General features: G+C 38.6%; 1 protein-coding gene across 8 annotated transcripts in view; it reads left to right on the top strand.

The window, feature by feature from the left end:
* PTPN6 (protein tyrosine phosphatase non-receptor type 6) overlaps positions 1–16,525 on the top strand; it is a 37,953-nt gene that overhangs the window by 7,678 nt on the left and 13,750 nt on the right. For 7 of the 8 annotated variants that reach the window (XM_039338774.1, XM_039338773.1, XM_039338769.1 and 4 more), the window contains 3 exons: positions 1,268–1,462; positions 13,160–13,370; positions 16,273–16,389. In XM_039338774.1, the coding sequence (XP_039194708.1) occupies positions 1,268–1,462; positions 13,160–13,370; positions 16,273–16,389 (523 nt within the window). The remainder of the gene's footprint in view (positions 1–1,267; positions 1,463–13,159; positions 13,371–16,272; positions 16,390–16,525) is intronic. The other variant, XM_039338776.1, reaches the window with a different exon arrangement.

Genomic DNA, 16,525 nt, shown 5'->3' on the forward strand with positions numbered 1-16,525 from the left:
CTAAAGTCTGTGGGAGAGGGCTGCTATGATACACACACACACACACACACACACACACACACACACATATCTATCTATCTATCTATCTATCTATCTATCTATCTATCTATCTATCTATCTATCTATCTATCTATCTATCTAGCAAGTCCCAAGACACATTGGAATTGAAGGACAGAGTGGAAAAAGAAAAGGAGGAATGGAAAGACTGCAAGTGAAGATGGCTATTGTGAAACTTATTACTTTCCACAAACTTGAAGATGCATTCTTTCTCTGGGGTTTTTCCCAGAGGCTTTTGTCTTTTTTTGGGTGGGGGAGGTTTGGTAGAGAGACTTGGTGGGACGTTTAGAGGCTGATTCTCCCTACAACATTCTCTGAAATAAATCTGCTGATGGCATAATACTAACCTTTTGGGGAACAGGCCTTCAAACAAAACAAGCAGCTTCCTAGGCTAATGGCACCAATGCTCTTTAAAAAAAGGTCCATGGTTTGGGGAAGTCATCAGACATTGGAACAGAAAGACTGGGTTCAAGCCTTCCCACTGGGACTTCCACAGCTTCTGACTCCCATGTTAATTTTCTAGCTGGCCTCCATTTAAGTAAAGCAACTTTATTTCTTCTTTTCTTTCAAATTGGAATTTCCACTAACTCTCATATTAATCTTATACAATAAACCTTCCTCTGGATAATAGTCCTGCTTAAACAATTTGAAGTAAATAAAAATATCAGTGCCACTTCTAATGCCATTACGTCTGCCTGCCTTAACACAGAAGGCATGAAAATTCCAGTAAAATGACAATTGGAAAAATGCTACGGGGAGTCAAACGTACCATCCTTTTAGCTAGCTTTCTGTAAAATTCGGTCTTATTTATTTATAAGACAAATATGGCCACATTTCTTATGTGTCACAATTCCGGTGGCTTACAAAAACAGAAGTAAAAACCAAAGGAAGACAATACCCTCCCCCCAAAATAAAAACAACCCCAAATCCCAGCATCCTAAACTCCGTGGTACAACTATAAATACAATCAATGGCTCTAGCTTCATTCTATTCCTAATTCTTCAGTTTGAATAAAAGTCTTATATTCAATTCATATGTTGTGGGATGGAAGATAAGCCCTGGTGAGGGCAAACACCAAGGAATCCATCCAGTTCCCCGAGATCCCTTATTTTGGTCTAGAATTCCTGCCAGGAGAAATAGTGAAGATCATTTCTCTTTTGCTCTTCCCTTCCTGATCAACTGATGAGAAGCTTTTGACTCTCTCTTTTAGGGTTGGTGATGAGGTAACTCACATCCGTATCCAGAATACTGGGGATTATTATGACCTCTACGGAGGAGAGAAATTTGCTACTTTATCAGAACTGGTGGAATATTATACACAGCAACAGGGATCCCTGCAGGATAAAGATGGCACCATCATAGACTTGAGGTATCCACTCAACTGCTCTGATCCCACCACAGAAAGGTATGAGGAAAGCACAGCTGCTTCTACCTATAGCTGCATACCCATCTTGACTTTCCTTTCCACACTGAGCCTCAGTTAAGGGGTGCTCACACATTATATTTATGTCTGCGTAGATATAACTGTACATTATGTGCAATATATTTATTGATTATTTATTTGCATGCAGTGTCTGAATAGTCATCTAGGAGGGATGGGGTAATGAATGCTGCAGTAGGTGAGAATTCTTAGGTTCCTTCCATGATTCCTTAAGATCCTATAGGGTTTTCTGAATGATAGTCTACATGCTTTTGACTCTACAAAGACATTCCTTTATTTGGAGCATATGAAAGATCGTTATGTGTTACTCCTAATTTGTACAACAAGCAAGCTCTATTCTCTATATTTCCACTTTAAAAAAAAGCACAAAACAGGTAAGAAGATAATTTAAAAGAGTGTTAAAAATGCCACCAGCATTTAAGATCACGAAAATAACCAATATCTAGATCTCAGCTTGAATGTAGATTTTTTTTTCATAGAGAGGTCTTTCTCAGACAAGATGTTAAATAAAGTCAAACATTGTGCCTGTATGTGTGCACACATGTATGCATGCCCTATTCTAGTCATGCAGTTGCCTTTTAGTTGAAGAGTAATGGACTCCAAGAAGAGGTAGCAGATGTTTACAAGGCCATATCGAGTTATACCTAATACTGTCCTGGGACTGCTGAGAAGAAAGAGCAATCATTAATTGCATAGCTTGAAATATATAGAGAGATATTCAATGTTTGGACTGAAAGATTTTAAGCCTAAGCATATGGTGAATCTTGCACGAATGGGTCACTTAAATATTGTTCATAAAATAATGACTGCTTCTCTATGCAGAAATAAGCTCTGGTGCATATTCAGTAGGGAATGCATAGCACTGAACTGTCTGGAAAAGTTATTACGTCTGCATAAGCCATTATGCATATAAATAGTGCAGAGATTTTTTTAAAATAAAATAATATATAAATAATAAAGAAGAAATGCTAATAAGAATTTTAAAGATACTGGAAATGGTTGCTTTATTAAAAGGAAAGGAAGAAGGAAGAAATCAGTATGATCTAATAAGGCAATTGTAAGGAAATTCTCAAAATGAAAAGAAGAAAGGAGACACGGAGTCCCAAAAAGTAATTAGCCACATGTGGGCAATCAGGGTCTCTTGTTCCTGGCTTTTGCTGCTATACAGTTGTGGGCTGCTGAGCCAAACGGTTGGCTAAAATTTTCTCTAACGCTGACATCTTTAGCTGCAGCTATTTTTCTTCATTTTCCATATAACTCCAGCCTCCCTCATTATTAATGACTCTGGATCTCTTGTGGAAGCTTCCAAAATCTAAAAAGGTTTATGTTCCACTTATCCAGCAACAGATATACTTTATATGCTTATATAATATTAATACATATCTATCAGGGCATACCACTGTGTGTTCATTCTACCCACACCTACAAATGAACTGTGCCATTGCTTAAGTAGAAAACCTCTTTAGGCCCACTTACAAACAGGATGATTTTATTCATGTACAAAAGAGTACATGGTCCAGTATGCCATTCCTAATTCTCCTTGTGGACTTCTGTGGGGCAGGACTTCTCTCAGTGCCTGCTTTTTGTCCATGTCAGGAGGATCTTGGAAAATCAAGTATTCACTCAAGGGGAAAGACTCCACAGATCCTGAGTATTTCTGAATGGAGATACAGTGTAGTTCTTTTCATAACACCTGAAAAAAGCTAACAAATGTTTAGAAGTATATAAATAAATGTGTCCTACTGTATATAATGTATGCTTACATGTCCTTTGTTCCTTTAGTATGGGATCTAATGAATGATTAACTTTCCTCTCAGCATGGCTCCCCTTTTACTTTTCAAGCTTTCTTAAGCTGAGAGATTCCCTAAGTCCTAAAACAGTAGGGTATAGAGCACATACTACATTTTGTCATGTGATGAAGTTTCAATATTGGTGTGACTTATATTTGGAGATGAGATTTCTTTTGTTTCACTAATTTGTTATTTTTGGCACATTGTTAAAATGCAAAGATTGGGGTGTCAGTAAGAAGCAGGTATCAAGCAAATCACTTGTCCGCAGTCAAACGTTTTATTTTCAAGGTATATTTCATATTTCTTCTTCTGTTGCAAGCTTGTAAGCCTTATGATGGCATCAACCTTTGTGGAAATTTGCTTGTCATTATGATGCCCTATGACTCTTTGTTTTTTTACTGCCACCCATCTAGAAATTGTATTAAAATGTGTGGCTTTTGTTCATGTTGGTTATGGACGGTTCCAGCCCTCTGATTCTATGTTCTATGGTATGTTAAGCCATTTGTGAGACAGAGCTGGGTTTTTTTGTCCTGTTCCAGAACAAACTGCTGTACCCTTGAAAAGAATCAGTCTATTTATCCTCTCTAGGTCTCTGTGTGCAGGCCTGCTCGCATCCAAAGGCAGCAGTTGGCCAGGGAGCCTGCTGCTTCCTCCCTTGCGGTTGGAAAGTTCTGTCCTCCAGGCTCTTACGAAAACTCAAGCCTCCCTCCCCACCAACCACCCAAGATTTTCCATCACGTGGCTTCCCCTCCACTTGGCCCACTGAACTTAACTGTTTCCTCTCTGAGAGGGAAAGAGGCTCACTTAGCAAATGATAGCTCTGTTAATTTCCTACCCAGCAGTTCCATAGTTTGGAACATCTTTGGGAACTGAGGTATTCATCAAGATATAGCTTTCACCTCCCCTCATCATTCTTGGTTGAGGTTGCTGGGACTTGTAGTTTAGCCTCTTCTGCAGAAGCACAAATTCCCTCCTTCTATTTAAAAATAAAAAAATCTAAAACAAAGGCAGTGTGATCTCTAAAATTCCCCACACTAATAAAAACATAAACGATTGCATTTATTGTATTATTCTCTTCAATGAAATTCATTTTATTTGACTCTAATCAGGTATACATGAACCATAGACCAGTAAGTTGAATTTGTAGCCTAATGAGTGCATTAAATGACCATTTATCGAACACTGGTTAGGCTATCAGGATTATTCACAAATATGTATAAGATTGATCTAATCTCTCAATCTTTTAACAATATGATTTTCGTATAATAATATAATTTGAGAGGCAATTTGGTCTAGCGGGTTAAGGCATCAGGCTAGAAAGCAGGAGACCGTGAGCCCTAATCCTGCTTTAGCCATGAAAACTAGCTGGGTGATTAGCCAGTCATTCTCTCTCAGTCCACCCTACCTCACAAGGTTGTTATGGGAACAATAGGAGGAGGAAGGTGTGTTGGATATGTTCACCAACTTGAGTTATTTGTAAAAATAATAAAGGCAGAATATAAATAAACACACAAACAAACAGGCTACAAGGAACTATTCTCTTAATACTACCCAGTGTTTATTCTTCTTTATGTTAGGGTCTCTACAGTTAGGGTCTCTCCTAACTGTAGAAGTGAAAAATCTAAATAATGTGATAATCTCTGAGTTGCTGTACTGTTTCTTTGGAAAGATAATTGAAATAATGAATGTAAACTCAACATGTTAATTGTAAATCTCCATCCACAACAATTACTTTTTCCTCAACAGAAAGTGGCAAACATTACAATGTGACTCTAGATTGTCATATTTCAGTAGTCCAAGATACTAAACATAACCTCTCTGAGAACCCCTCCCAGTTTCATGATTCCTGCATTTTGCCTTGGCTCTGATTGTTTTGCTTCCTACTCCAATCCAGCCCAAGAACTCTGTATTTAGAAATCAAAACCAATTTCTTCATTGTATAAGGATCATGCAAAAATAAAATAGAAGGCATTAAATTGCGGTGGCCTTCATGCATGCTGTTACTCATACTGCAAGTTAGTGATATCAGCTGAAAATATTCAAAACCACTAACAAAAATAATTCAAAGCGGTATTTAAAAATAAACCTGTTCTTTAAAACCAGTATTAAGTGTAATATATGCGGCTAAAACCTGAGTTCAGAAAGGTTGGGTTCAGAACCAATTAGAAAATGAACTAAATAAAACTGGGTGAAACTGTGAAGTTAAGAACCAGAGGAGGAAGAAGAAAGTGGTTATCAAGAAGACTCACTTTGGATGGATATCAAACTACCAGCTTTTTATATAGACTAGGGCTAGGCAGAGTTTTTCAGGAGCAAATAATTTTTTAAATAAATTGACTCCAATTTGCTTAGTACCTTTGATGATATCCATAAGTACATTGTAAATCAATGTGGCATGAATAAGAGCAGTTATAAAATCCTGATCTTTTAGAGCCTGTAAAATCATAGTTGTCATATTGTGGATTGTCTGAAGCATCTCGAGCCTTGCCAGGTCAACATGCTGCAGATGACCACAGTTGGGGTAACAGTTTAAGAACAGTATTCAATTATGTCTTTATTTATAAATTTCAACATTTCCTATAACACCTTTGAAAAGAGTGGAATAATTGCAAGATAATACAAAAACAACAATATAATTTAAGCTGGGGAGCAGGGTGGGGAGCTAGTTATTTTAGAACAATCTAGAAAGTATATTGAAATCAGTTTTCCATTTCCTATTGAAATAATACATTACAACTAAAAGACCATTAAAAACAAATGTTTCATTAGCATACTTGATATCTAATTAATCAAGATACGTGTTGGCAGTTGACAAATTACTTTGTAAAATCTATTGTGCAATTTAAAAAATTAAAGATTTAAGACTTTTTTTTACTCGAGCTGAGAATAAGATACACAATATGTGAAATATATCTTATATAAAATAGCACCTCTCTAGCAAAACAAGTGCAATTACTGAAATAAAAATATGCTCCATGTATAAGACAAAGAAAAGGGTCTTAATATAGGTAAATAGTAGCAATTAGAAAAATTAGACTGCTCCATTGCTCTTATAAGTTCCACAATTTCAGGGTCTGAGATGATTTGTGGAATCGGTTATTGATTGAAAAATGTCCATTTAGGAGACAGACATTTTTATGCAAGTTTTGTTTTGCCTCCTTCCAAGTTTTAACACTTTGTTTTGGAAGAAATACAATAATAGCTACATTTAATAGCTTTATCAGATTATGATATTATTTATGTAATCAGAAAAGTGCACGCCTTATTGTTGTGCTAAAGAATAATGACTTATTACTATTTAAAATCTGGAAGAAAAATAAGTGCCAATAGTGGATTCAGAAAGATGCTGTTGAGAAAACCATATTTCAAGATTTTAGCTCATCTCCTAGGATATTGCAAGAAAATTAAGACCTGTTTTGCAAAGTAGTTATTTTTCCAGATGAAGAAGTCTTGAGGTGGAATTCTGTAATCAGGGCTGTAATCAGGCTTGAGGGTCATGGCTGTGCTGTACCAGTGTAACTGCAATTGGGAACACAAGCAGGATGTCTCAGGCATAAAGCTTCCTCCTTTTTCTTACTGCCCTGCTACCCCAGATGCTGCAATCCTGATTGAGTTTTAGATGTGCCCTCCTAGCTGAGATTCATTTGATGCTTCTTACTTTCTACATCTGTTGCATTATATTTTCTCCTGCACCCTGGCTTCAGTTTATTCTGCTTTTTTTAGTTTAGCATTTTAGATTATGTTCTATTTGTATGGATTTAATTTTTATATTTTATTTATTTATTTATTTCTAAAATTTATATGCCGCCCAATCCCGAGGGACTCAGGGCGGCGTACAAAATTAAAACAATAATATAACGATAAAACAATAAAATAAGTACATTCATACAGCATGTCCGATCGTATCCCGCCCCCCCCCCCCGGGGACATCAGCCCCAGGCCTGCCGGAACAGGAGAGTTTTAATGGCTTTCTTAAAGGCTGGCAAGGTGGGAGTAGTTCGAATCTTGGGGGGAAGTTGATTCCACCAGGTCGGAGCCACCACAGAAAAGGCCCTTCCCCGAGGGCCCGCCAGCCGACATTGTCTGGCCGACAGGACCTGAAGGAGGCCCAATCTGTGGGACCTCACCGGTCTCTGGGAACTGTGCGGCAGTATGCGGTCCTGTAAGTAACCTGGTCCTATGCCATGAAGGGCTTTAAAGGTGATAACCAACACCTTGAATTGCATCCGGAGACCCACAGGAAGCCAGTGCAGCTCACGGAGGATAGGTGACACGTGGGCGTACCTTGGCGCGCCCACAATCGCTCTCGCGGCTGCATTCTGAACCAATTGCAGCCTCCGAACGCTCTTCAAGGGTAGCCCCATGTAAAGCGCTTTACAGTAATCCATTCTTGAGGTGACAAGGGCATGAGTGACTGTGAGTAAAGCCTCCCGGTCCAAATAGGGCCGCAACTGGTGCACCAGGCGAACCTGGGCAAAGGTCCCCCTGGCCACAGCCGATAGATGTTGTTCCAAATTTAGCTGTGAGTCCAGGAGGACATCCAAGTTGCGTGCCTGCACTGAGGGAGGTAAATTTACCCCCCCCCAGGACTAATGATGGACCATCAGGTTGATCTTTGGGAGGCAAGACCCAGAGCCACTCGGTCTTGTCAGGGTTGAGTCTAAGCCTGTTCACCCCCATCCAGACCCTCACATCTTCCAGGCACCGGCACATCACGTTGACTGCTTCACTGAAAGGACACGGGGTGGAGATATACAATTGGGTATCATCCGCGTACTAATGATACTCACCCCGTGTTGCCGAATGATCTCACCCAGCGGTTTCATGTATTTCATATATTATGAGCTATCCAGGTGTAACTTTTATAAGGGATGCTAGGTCTGTGAATTAAGACAGGATTGTATAGGATTCTTGTTTAGTGGGCCACATATTTTTTTAGATCAGCATCAGATTTTAATATGCTGGCTAAATCAACACAACCAGTTTATTCAAAAGCAGCAACTCTCCCTCTCTCTCTCTCTCTCTCCCTCCCTCCCTCCCTCCCTCCCTCCCTCCCTCCCTCCCTCTCTCTCTCTCTCTCTCTCTCTCTCTCTCTCTCTCTCTCTCGCAGTTAATTATGTTTTTCCAAATGGAAAAGTAACTAAATGTCAATGAATATGGTAACACATTGTACTTTTTCTTTAAATATGGCCAAAAGCCAATTTAAACCAGTTGAGGTTGCTTTGGGCATAAGGACATGAATTAAGAATATTAGTTTTCTACTAGGGTTGCTTCTATGTTTCATAAGCACCTGTGCTTCTGGCTGATCCAATTTTTTTTGTAGCTCTATGGTTCTATGTACCAGCTGGTGTATCATAAAGAAACTGAACAGTGTATACTTACCCAGGATAACATAAAGCTGAAAGCTGTAACAAAGAACACACTTATTTAATTTATTTATAAACCAAAAACAAAAGTAAAATAATAGGCAAAAATAAATATGAAAGTTTAGATTGCTCTGTCAATGGTCTTCTATATAAAAGACAGCTGAGCCAAGTTTTAGCTTGCATTGAACATATCCGAGATGCATTTTCTGTTTCTGACCTAGCAGGCATATATCAATGAGTGGTAGTAATAAATCATTTTGCAGGATGGACAACTGAAGGATGTATAACCTCCTCTTTCCATTTCTTCTAATGTCCCTGGACACATTTATTCTCTTCCAATACTAACATATTTTCCATCCCACTAACATGATGGGCAGGCATTCAATATGCCCCCAATGCCTACTGTGAATAATGTTTATCAGTTGGTAGAGGTGAAAGTTCTCTTGTTAACTCCACATTTAAGTGGGAGAAGAATAAAGTTCGTGTCTGTTTGAAAGCCAATAATCAATACTCAACATCCAAATTTAACCCTAGCTTTCTTCAACCCTAAGACTATCCACTGGAATGAAAATCCACAATGCCACATATCTTGTTTCATTTTTTTTTCCAGGATGAGAGAACATGGTTACTTATATTCAATTTGTGAATGAGCAGGAAAAAAAATAACTACTGAGTTTAGGCTTTTGTACAGAATTGCAAAGTTGTATGATTTCACTGACAGATTTTCTAAAGACCAAGAAATTGAACCCAAATGGCACATTACACTGTTTGGGAGCAATGCAGGAGAAAGCTTTCTTCTGTGTGCCAGATAAATATGCCTAGAAGAGAAGAGGCGTCTTCAGATTAGCTTCTCTTGTACATCTGAACAGCTCAACTAGCTCATAACAGGAGAGATGTCCCTTTCGAGAGTATCTTAATCATGTCAGCCTTTAAAGATTAGTACTTTAAATTAAACAGTGGGCAAACAGGGTAGCTCTTTCGTGATAAGCAACTTGTCATCTCTGTATCTTGCACTGATGAGCAGTTCAGCTGCCTATATGACACTACTTTCAACCTGGTTTTATTTAAGCAAGGCCTTAAAAACCAGGCTTTTCCCCCAAGGCTCATGCTAGAGCTGGTGGTGGACCCCTTGAGATTTATAGCAATAGCACTAGCACAGCGGTTCTCAACCTATGAGTCGTGACCCCATTTGGGGTCGAACAACCATTTTACGGGGGTCGCGAAACAACACGATCCGCCATTTTCCCCCTCAGGGGGCGCCGCTGCGCACGTGCGCTGGGCATGGGGGCGCCGCCGCGCATGCGCGCCGCGGCCATGTGACGGGGATCGCCGTCACAAGAAGATTGAGAACCGCTGCACTAGCACTTGAACTTATATACCGCTTCACAGTGCTTTACAGCCCTCTATAGGCTGTTTACAGAATCAGCATATTGCCCCAACAATCTGGGTCCTCATTTTACTGACCTTGGAAGGATAGAAGGCTGAGTCAACCTTGAGCTGGTCAGGATCGAACTCCAGGCTCTGGGCAGAGTTAGCCTGCAATATTGCATCCAACACTGCACCACCAGGGCTCCTGCATAAAACTGATTTATGTTATTTTTTCAGATATCTCCTTCCTGTATTGTTTGTACTGCATTGTTTTAAATAATTTTCTATTGTAAGCCACCTAGAGATGTAATGGAATTGGGTGGTGTATTAATGTAATAAATTAATAACTGGTGCATGTAGTCCTTAACTTATGACCGATTGCTTAGTGGCCATTTAAAGTTATGACAGACCTCCTCAAAAGGTACTTATGACCTGGTTCTGAACTTCTGACAGCCGTTTCCCCCCCCCCCCGTTGCCCCCCAGTAACATGACTGCATTTCAGGCATTCGGCAACTGGGTTGTATTTATAACCATTTGCAATGTCCCTTGGTCTGGTGATCACGATTTACAACATTTTTGCTGAAAATATATTGTTTACTTTTGGTTTTCAACAAAAATGCCCCATAGCGAACAATGGGTCTGTTTAACAACCACAGTGTTTTCTTAATAACTGCCACAAAAAGGAGTCTTAAAATCAGATCAGTGACCAGGCTCCATTACAGTTGTAAGTCAAGGACTATCATAATTTGTGCTATTAAGAGAAGAAAAAAATCCCCTCCATAAAAGAATTTTTTCCTCATTTTTTTGCCAGTCAATGATGCTATATCTTAATCTGATTTGGGGTTTCAAATGTGAGACATTAAGGTTCACTGAGAAGAATTTTGATTTTCTCTTTCATTCCAAATGGTCAACGTCATCTAAAAAAGCCCTATTATTAATCATGGAGTCTGCAACAGAATGACAAAATTCACATTTGTTTTTCTTTTGGTGCCAAGTTGGTGTGTAATTCATTGGGGCTCATTACATAAATTCCTAAGCATTTTAATTTCAGAGAAAGATCCAACATTTTCATTTTGCAGATACATGTCATGCTCAGAGAAAGTTTATGTAATTTATAGTCAGGTATGCGTTGACACTAAATGAACTTAGGGGAAATATAAAAAGGGTTATAAATTTTAGAATTTGGTCTGACATTTGGTAGCTGACTAAATGGAAATCCAATGTCATAGATGAAGTAACCCAACTTCGTTTGCAGCACATCTGTATTGGCCAGCGGCTCCCAGCCTTTTGGGCACCAGGGACCAGTTCCAGGAAAGAGAGGGTTTTCTGCAGACTGGAGGGGGCATGGTTTTGTGTGCTGCCTGCATCCCGTGGATGGGGCTTCACTTGTTTGTGTGATCCAGTTTCTGGTATGCTGTGGACCAGTGCCGGTCCACAGATTGGGGGTTGGGGGACCCCTGGTATTGGTAGAAGAACCCAACAAAGTGAAATTGGAGTTTTCTCCTCCTATTCCTTACATAGCTATTGTGTCATGACAACTAAATTTATTACTGAAAGGCGATTGACAGCCATGCCATTACAGGATAAGTTTTACCTGTGATATTTCCAGAAACCCAAGAAAGGAAGACTCAGAGGACATTTGACTTGGGAATTGAACACACCCACACTCACACCCACACTCATACATTCCTGGGTTATTCCATTGGGCAAAGCGTTGCCTGTTTGCCTGGCAAGATTTTGTATGATCAAGTTTTCTTGATTACCTTTGCATAGACCTGGTAAACATGGTTTTGGGAATGTGGGTCTCAGTAGCTCATCCACAGTGAGGGAACAGATTTACCTCATGCTGTGCTAAGAGTTAGTGAGATATTATATAGGAAATTGCTAGAATGCTGCTTCCTATGTGCTGACTAAATGTTTAAAATGTTAGTACCATTTGCTACTGCCTTTAAAATAATTTTCAATATTATAACTGAAAATGTAACCTTTTAAAATCTTTTAATATTTAATTCTGTTAAAGTTTTTGTTTGGTTTTTGTAGCCCATCTGGCTAATTCTAGGCTGAGATCAAGATCTCTGGAAAATATTGAGAAACTGAGGTACAATGTAGGTAATCCTCAGCTTAACAACCATTCATTTAGTGACCATTCAAAGTTACAACAGCACTGAAAAAAGTGGCTCATGACCGGTTTTCACACTTAACGTTTGTTGCAGCATGGTCATGTGATCAGAATCCAGGCTCTTGGCAAATGGCCTGTATTTATGACAGTTGCACTGTTTCAGGGTCATGTGATCACCATTTGTAACCTTCCCAGCCAGCTTCTGACAAGCAAAGTCAATAAGGGGGGAAGCCAGATTCACTTAATGACCGCATGATTCACTTAGCAACTACAATGTATTTGCTTAACTACTGTGGCAAAAAAGGTTGTAAAATGGGGCAAAACTCACTTAACAACTGCCTTGCTTAGTAATGGAAATGTTGGGTTCAATTATGGTCGCAAGTCATAATGCCCTACAAAATGCAGGCAAATCCTATTGGAGAGGTTTTCCTCACTTTTAAACTGAGGTGATTTTTTTTTAATGAACTGGATCCCTGCCATTATTTACATCACCCCAAAACTAACTTTGAGTAGATCACATTGTTTTATTTTCTCCATATAGTTTATGATGTCCTTAACACTTGCTGCCTTGATTCCTTTTCCCATAATAAAAGGTTTTTCTGTTTTTTCACAGACAGGCTGTTTTTCATTTTTTAATTTACTGAGATTTGGGTAAAAATATTAGGATGTGTTTACTGAATGCTAAATGGTAAAGCAGACAACAATATATATAGAACAAAAACAAAACTGGTCCTTATTAATCAACATTTTAAAATCTATACGTGCACATTTATCCTATCCTATCAGTACAAATAAGAATTATGACTAGATTTGTTTCACTGTTTACATAAAACAAAGCTAAAACAAAACTTAACATCTTTATGTTGATTCATGTAGCTTTCCTAATAATTGTTTTTCCTCTCTGTCCCTTCTTGGTCATGATCCAAATTTTCCATTAGCCTAATTGCATTCCAGTCATTTTTATTCTGTTCAACCATTCTACAAATCAGTTGTTTATTTAACCTCTCTTTTTCCTCAGGTGGTACCATGGACATCTTTCTGGTCCAGCAGCTGAGGCTTTACTCCAAGCCAAAACTGCACCATGGACCTTCTTAGTGCGTGAGAGCCTTAGCAAGCCTGGTGATTTTGTGCTGTCTGTCCTGACTGACCAGCCTAAACCTAGGACTGATGTCACTGGCGCCCACAGCCAAGAACGACTTAAGGTTACTCATATCAAGATTATGTGTGAGGTGAGAAGGTGGGAGAGAAGGTAAAGGAGGAGATAGAGTCGACTTCAGTCCCTGCAAGATGATATACAAATCATTTTCACCTTCTTACATGGTTTCAGATGACTATCCAATCAGGAACCTATGACCCTTAACATTTTATAAATTGATTTACAATATTTCACATTTGCACCCATGCAATATATCTTTATCAATGAAAGGCTATTTACACTTTAAATAAAAAAGGGATCGGGTTCTCAAAAAAAAACTTGTTTGGCCATAGAACATGACAAAGATAGTTGTAGTCAAGTCTCGTTGAGATTCAGGAGCTGGATCCTCATGTGAACCAAGATGTGGGCCTGGTGAAGTAGAGAAGGAATGTGACTTGTCCTTAGACAAGGAAGAAACTGATACCTGCTAGATCAAGCAAAGAGCTTGACTATGTCTCTGAGTTTCATCTGTGCTCAAATGGAAGCCGCTGAATCTGTAGTATAGGGCAAATGGCGGCCTCAGAGTCAAAACAGAAAATAGCTTTTCTTGATACTGCCCCCACAGCTGAGTTTTTATTTATTTATCTGGAGATCCTGAGAAGGAGGTTAAAAGTCTAAAACTTCTGGTGAAACCTGAAGATTTCACTTCTCTAGAAATACTTCATTGCTGTCAGGCCCCAAACCAAGAATGACAAGTAGTTATTCTTCCAAGCTGAGATCTTTATTGTTTAATGCCTATAGACAAAATCTTGCTAGACTAAGGATTCTGTTATCTCAATCCACTGTATATTCTGTTTAACTATTAGGGAGAGGCTGTCCTTAAGAGCCCGCCAGATACAACAGTTTAGTGTCCCAGAAGAGACACTATTAAACAGAGAACAATCATATTAACTGTTCATTAATTATACTTGATCTCTACTTAGAGAATTTAGAAGCCTGGTTTCTTACCTCCAGGTAGAGGGGCACATTGGTTTATCAGCCAAAGCTGATAAAATACTCCTTGCTACTGATCTTGTGGGGATGTCCAATATCATTTGCAGATTCAAGGTTCCCCAGACTTCCCTTAAGTATGAGTGGAATGAAATCCAGAATATGCATTTTTTTTCAGATTCTGAAATGTAGCTCCTAGAATCATTAACACCTCTATCCTGACTATGTCAAATTCCACACACATACATCCCATTCATTGTAATCTGGAGACATCTGAAACCCCCAAATTGCAGAAAAGGAATGGTATAATTGAGCAACAGAATAAAAGAGTTGGAAGGGACCTTGAAGGTCTTCTAGTCCAACCCCTTGCTCAGGCATGTTATAACCCTATAACGTTTCAGACAAATGGTTGTCCAATCTCTTTTTAAAACCTTCAGTGTTGGAACACCCACAGCTTCTGGGGCAAGTCATTTCACTGATTAATTGTTCTAACTGTGAAGAAATTTCTCCTTAGTTCTAGGTTGCTTCTCTCCTTGATTAGTTTCTATCCATTGCTTCTTGTCCTACCTTCAAGTACTTTGGAGAATAGGTTGACACTCCCTTCTTTGTGGCAGCCCCCTAGATATAAGTACTACATTAATAATGACAATTAGCTCCAGACTTGCAAATCATCCTTCTTAGTGGTTTTATATAGATGTTAAGTAAAACAGGAGATAAGAAAGAACCTTGGAATCTTTCATTATTATTTTTCAGTAGTGTCTGGAGAAAAAGGGATAATACCTCTAGGTCTCCTGAGTCATACTTCTGTATCAGTTTAACTTTCTGAAGTAACTCAAAAATGAATATTTTGAATAGTATTGAACATTTATTAGGAACATACAAGAGCATTATTTTCTAGAAAAGAAAACATTGATGTGTGTTTCGTTTAGGTTTGATTAAATCTCAGGAGAGGTTGGATAAACAAAGGAACAATATGAAGATTAGGCCCTAAGGAAGAATAGCTTGGAAAGAAATTGGGTCTTTATCTTGAGGACACACAAAATAAAACTAACCTAGTACCTCACTCTAATATTCACTGTTTATAGAAATCTGGGTTAGATTATATTTTTCCTGGGCCCTGGATGATTTCACCCCAGAACTTGGAGTGGGCTTAGGATTCCTCTTTTCCTTCCCAACAGCCAACTGCTGCTCCTGCTAGAAAATTCAAAGAATAAAAGCTTTCTGAAGTCTTTTGCCTTTCTATTTAGACTCAAAGGGAAGGAAGTTATCCCTTTGCTCAGAGACTGGTCTTCATTAGTCTACATTAGGCTTTCCTTAGTGGCGGGGATGGGAGAAGCCCCTGTGGTTTCACCTAAGAGGGATATTTAAAAGCTTGCCATGTTAGAGATGCCCATCAACAAAAAATTAAAAATCAAGCGACAGAAGAACAAAGGAGAAATTTCAAGAGCTATTTAAAACATTTAAAAGGACTCTGTGCAGGGTCAATTTGTGGGAGCAAAGATCTCATCCTCAAAATGAGAGTGAAAGCTGTCCCTTGTAGAAGGCATACATGACTGTTCAGAGGTTGTCCCAGACATGCTCTGTATGGAATTTATTAGATTATCAACAATGTATCCACAGGTACATTTGCCTGGATGGATGCCTTTTGAAGCTGCTGTACCGAGCCTTTGGTTTCCCTTTGGAATGCTTTTCAGAGCCCAACAAAAATTAATCTTAAGAAGAGACCAGTATTTTAATTATCCACTATTTTGTCTAAAAATATATTTACATAAAGAGATGATAACATTATTGATTCAAAACCAGAGACAATATGCGAATAAAATAGTATTTAATTGTTTTAATTAAATTAATTATGATTAGCTTTCCACAGGATCAAAAAGATAACAGCTCAGTAAAAAAAATAAAATATAGGTTAAGATTAAGTAGGTGTAATACATAGGCACAAAGGCAGCTACATATATGAGGGACTAGACTAATAATGCTTTTTGTTTTCTCCATTTTTCTAGAAAGGGCAGTACACAATTGGGGGTACAGCAAGATTCCTCAGTTTGACTGACTTAGTGGAACATTTTAAAAAGATAGGAATTGAGGAGGCATCTGGATATTTTGTGTATTTGAGACAGGTAAATAAGCTATTACTTATGGAACATCTCTCTGCATTGTTCAAAAGATAATTTTATTATGTTGTCTAATGCAGTTTATAGAAAGTGGTATAGATGTGTAAATTCAGACATTATGTATTGTGTGTGTGTAAATGTC

This window comes from Crotalus tigris, unplaced genomic scaffold (assembly GCF_016545835.1).
Source record: "Crotalus tigris isolate CLP2741 ecotype Arizona unplaced genomic scaffold, ASM1654583v1 scf7180000017716.2861928, whole genome shotgun sequence".
Classification (NCBI taxonomy): Eukaryota; Metazoa; Chordata; class Lepidosauria; order Squamata; family Viperidae; genus Crotalus; species Crotalus tigris.